General features: G+C 36.5%; 1 protein-coding gene across 1 annotated transcript in view; it reads left to right on the top strand.

The window, feature by feature from the left end:
* The window catches only part of LOC111451231 (succinate-semialdehyde dehydrogenase, mitochondrial), a 49,342-nt gene that overhangs the window by 38,799 nt on the left and 6,107 nt on the right, over positions 1 to 4,436 (top strand). Inside the window, exons 2-10 of the mRNA XM_023091573.1 lie at positions 364 to 412; positions 778 to 865; positions 954 to 1,064; positions 1,565 to 1,627; positions 1,754 to 1,864; positions 2,653 to 2,718; positions 2,803 to 2,880; positions 2,973 to 3,050; positions 4,269 to 4,335. Coding sequence (XP_022947341.1) covers positions 364 to 412; positions 778 to 865; positions 954 to 1,064; positions 1,565 to 1,627; positions 1,754 to 1,864; positions 2,653 to 2,718; positions 2,803 to 2,880; positions 2,973 to 3,050; positions 4,269 to 4,335 — 711 coding nt within the window. The remainder of the gene's footprint in view (positions 1 to 363; positions 413 to 777; positions 866 to 953; positions 1,065 to 1,564; positions 1,628 to 1,753; positions 1,865 to 2,652; positions 2,719 to 2,802; positions 2,881 to 2,972; positions 3,051 to 4,268; positions 4,336 to 4,436) is intronic.

Here is a 4,436-nt window from a genome sequence, read left to right as displayed (position 1 = left end):
CCCCCCCCCCCCCCCCCCCCCTCCATTATTTGAAGAATTTATCTAGAAACATGTTGAATATATGAATAGTTGGATACATATGGTATTTAATATTGATGTCTTTTGATGTACTTTCCTACTAGTATTCATATGTGTAGGATTTGTCATTTGTGGTAAGTCAAGTAAAATGAAGTCATTTACAATAAAATACAACTTGTTTCTCTTAAATTATGTGTAAGAGAACACTTTCCTTCTGCTGTCTCTTGAGTTTATTGTGAAGGTCTGCTACATTCTCAACCGTTAATTTAGTCAATGATAGTTGTTTTTGTGAAAAAAAAAAAAAAATTCACTAACTTGATCCCTCTACCTTAATTCACCTTAAAGCTTGGAGCAAGCTCACTGCAGCTGATCGGAGTAATCGCTTACGTAAATGGTATCAACTTATTCATTTGTTTTTCTAAGTTTGCTTATTTATATTCTCTGCTATTACTTTTCCTTTTTATTTCCAATTGAATATTATGAGAAAACGAATCATCTTATTCGAGTAATTTGAGATATTAGTATAAAAGTATTAACATCTTTTTATGTCAAGATAAATTTGTTGAAAATTGTATTCTTTTGTGCTCTGAGTAGGCTTTGAGTAAGAGAAGGATATATAAAAAGTAGCAGAGGCAATAATATTGAGCACTTTTGATATTGAACCATTACAACATTCATTGTTGCCTAGTTCCTTGGAATACTATTCCATTGGTTACTTGCCATTCTTATGACGTTTCTCCTTTCTCCTGTATTTTGAAGGTACGAGCTTCTAACTACCCACAAAGAAGAGATTGGACAATTGATAACCTTAGAGCAAGGCAAACCATTAAAGGAATCAGTGGGTGAGGTATCATATGGTTCACTGCAGTAATCGTCAGAATTTCATGTGGCAGCACTTTGTTCTTTTAACATACATCTTCCAAATCATCATACAGATAAACTACGGAGCCAGCTTTCTTGAATTCTTTTCCGAGGAAGCAAAACGAGTATACGGTGACATAATCTCACCAACTATAGCTGATCGTCGACTTTTTGTGTTGAAGCAGGTCAAATAACAGTTCAATGCTGTTTGTTATTTTTTTTTATGATTACTTGAATGCCTTCCATGCATCAGTATGTGTACATTTGAGGAAACTACTCAAAATTAGTCAACCAACCCAAAAAATTAATTGAAATGTTCAATATGGAGATGTTTGGAATATCTATATATTGTACCCACACATTGCATCTCTATCATGAGCTTAAGGCACAGAATACTAAGCGACCATCTTATAAGTCTTTGAAGTATTGAACAATAAATTTGTGTTATTCTATCCCGTGTTTCCTAAAACTGTAGTTGTCATGTTGAAATTCCACTGATCATGTAATGCCTAGGTTTGAGTACTAGATCTGAAGGGAGCCTCCCTTTCATCTCACACCAGTACACTCTTTTCTTCTATAATTTATGCACACTCGCTTTCGATAGTCATGCTTAGTCTCATATAAAATGTTGAAGCTTTTAGCAATATTCAGTACCATAGTTTTTCACAAACAGTTACTTTTGCAGCCAGTTGGAGTTGTTGGTGTTATTACCCCTTGGAACTTTCCGTTGGCTATGATTACACGGAAGGTTAGTCCCCTTCATGAGCATTTGTGTTCAATTGTTTACTATGCTGCTTTCTTTAATGAGAACACGATCTTTCAATTAATATATACTATTGACAAAACCGTATTATATGATACCCCTTCATTTCAGGTTGCACCTGCTCTTGCATGTGGTTGTACGGTGGTCATAAAACCCTCTGAACTTACTCCCTTGACAGCTTTAGCAGCAGCTGAGCTCTCATTGCAAGCTGGAATTCCCCCAGTAATTACTAATGAAGATGTTTTCCCTTTAATTCATTTTGAAAGTTATCCTTGTGCATTTATATTGGCAACATTAATAGAATTTGACTTTGTACCTGTTTTTCTGATAGTCTTGGGATTTGGTTGTTTTATTCATAAATTACTTTTAGTTGGTTGTGTTGTCATTAACTGCTGAGGAAAAACGAGAAGATTCGTAAACATTAGCTTGGCCTAAATATGTGAGATCCCACATCGATTGGGGAGGAAAACGAAACATTTTTTATTAGGGTGTGGAAACCTCTCCCTAGCAGATGCGTTTTAAAAATCTTGAGGGGAAGTCTAAAGAGAACAATATCTGTTAGCGGTAGGCTTGGATCATTACAAATGGTATCAGAGCCAGACACAGAGCGATGTGCCAGCAAGGAGACTGAGTCCCGAAGGGGGTGGACACGATGCGGTGTGCCAACAAGAACGCTGGACCCCGAGGGGGGAGGTGGATTGTGAGTTCCCACATCGGTTGGGGAGGAGAACGAAACATTCTTTATATGGGTGTGGAAACCTCTCCCTAGCAAACACATTTTAAAAACCTTGAGGGGAAAGCCCAAAGAGGACAATATCTGCTAGTGGTGGACTTAGGCCGTTACAGAATAACTATTTTAGTTCTCTTTGTTTTACATTTTTGTTAATCCGTGCTGTGTTTTCCAAACACTGTAGTCGCATTTGTCTCTGTAATCTTCAGTTTGCAACTCAATACTGGGTGCAATTTTCAGTTTATTATATATGTCTACTGGTTGATTTTTTAATGTGTAGGGTGTAGTGAATGTGGTTATGGGAGATGCTCCTGCTATTGGGGATGCTATACTTGCAAGTACACAGGTTCCTTACAATTACTAACAGAATGATATTTTTTTGCAGTATGGTGCTATTGCTTTAATCTTGTGTTTTATCCAACCTGTGCAGGTTAGAAAAATCACGTTTACTGGCTCAACAGCAGTTGGAAAAAAATTGATGGCTGGAGCTGCTGGGACTGTTAAAAAGGTATTCACAGTTCCTAAAGTGCAAGCAATTTTTCAGGTAATGGAGATTTGAAGAAACATAAGTGGTTTTTGATACTCGTTTCTCTTTTCTAGGTGTCCTTAGAACTTGGGGGTAATGCACCTCACATAGTCTTTGATGATGCAGATGTGGATGTTGCAGTAAAAGGAGTTGTAAGTGAAATTATTGATTATTAATATAATATGTGAGCATCAATTTTGTTTACATTTTCATTTCAGCAACATTCCAAGACATAACTTATATCCATTTGCCTAGAGTTCCCCCCTAGAAATATAGCCATGGCCACCCCCTCACGTCAATTCCACAAGCTTCTTATCCATTCTTATTTGATCATGGCTGGGAGCAAATAAAAATAGAAATACTCTCATAGGATTAGGGATAATCAGGCTCGAACGGATGACTTCGACACTCTACCACTGTGTTAAATAGGAACTCAAACTGGATTTATGGTAAAAGTAATAAGAACAGGTTTGACATAATTTTTTGGGTTGTCATTTCCATTGTGCTAATCTAGATTTTATTTTAATCTAAACAACATATTTTGTAACAGTAATTTGCCAGTAGAGAAAACAAGATCACAAGTGCAGTTCCTACAAGCTTTGGTCTGTAGTTTGTAACCACTGTGAGAAAGAACTACAAGAAAACCTTTAGAAGGATTTACGCTCCAAAAACGAATATCCCTTCTCCCATGACTAATCTCAAGCTCCCGGATCAAGGATAAAAGAGCCATAACATTCACCACTTCCCTATCAAATGAAGGACAACAAAACCCCAACAATAGAGAAGGAGAGCTCCTAGAATGAGAAAGGCCATTTGAGGAATTTCTTATAGAGAACAAATGAAATAAATGAAGAAACTTAGAGTACAGGAGTTTAGCCTCCCATCACTTATCCTCCCATTGCCCACAAAACACTGAACAAAATAAGAAAAGAAAGGGATCTCATTAGAAATATCTTTCAAGGATTTTTGGAAGTGCGTTTGATCCCACCCAACATTCACTGGGAAGGGTGAGAACCATATTTGCTCGTGACACGGTGAGTACCTCGGGATTTGTATTTGTTCAATCGCCACTCTTACCTCCAAAACAAGGGAGTTGGAGTCTGTTTGTGTTCTTCTTTAATTGTTCATCTTTTGGAGCCTATTATGACCTTAATTTGAAGTTATGCTTCTATTTTTCCTTAATATTATGTTCTACATGCAGTTTTCGTTATTCGAGGTAAGTTAATTTTCTCATTCTGTTTGGTAAACTTGGGAAAGTAGTACTATTTACCATAATTGTTGCGAATCAGTAGTAGGATTACTATTTATTATAAGTGCATACTTAACTCGCTTTGGAAAATTCAGTAGTGAAACCTTATTTGATCTTTCAGATTGCATCGAAGTTTCGGAATAGTGGACAGACTTGTGTTTCTGCCAATAGGATCCTTGTTCAAGAAGGTATTGGCAGATGTATACTTTAGTTGTGAAAACACTTACCTCTGCACATTTAAAATATTCAGCTCACTGATATTAGTTTTTTTTTTTTTTTTTTTTTTTTT

Source organism: Cucurbita moschata, unplaced genomic scaffold (genome assembly GCF_002738365.1).
Source record: "Cucurbita moschata cultivar Rifu unplaced genomic scaffold, Cmos_1.0 Cmo_Scf00013, whole genome shotgun sequence".
Classification (NCBI taxonomy): domain Eukaryota; kingdom Viridiplantae; phylum Streptophyta; class Magnoliopsida; order Cucurbitales; family Cucurbitaceae; genus Cucurbita; species Cucurbita moschata.
This window is presented reverse-complemented; position numbering and strand designations above follow the sequence as displayed.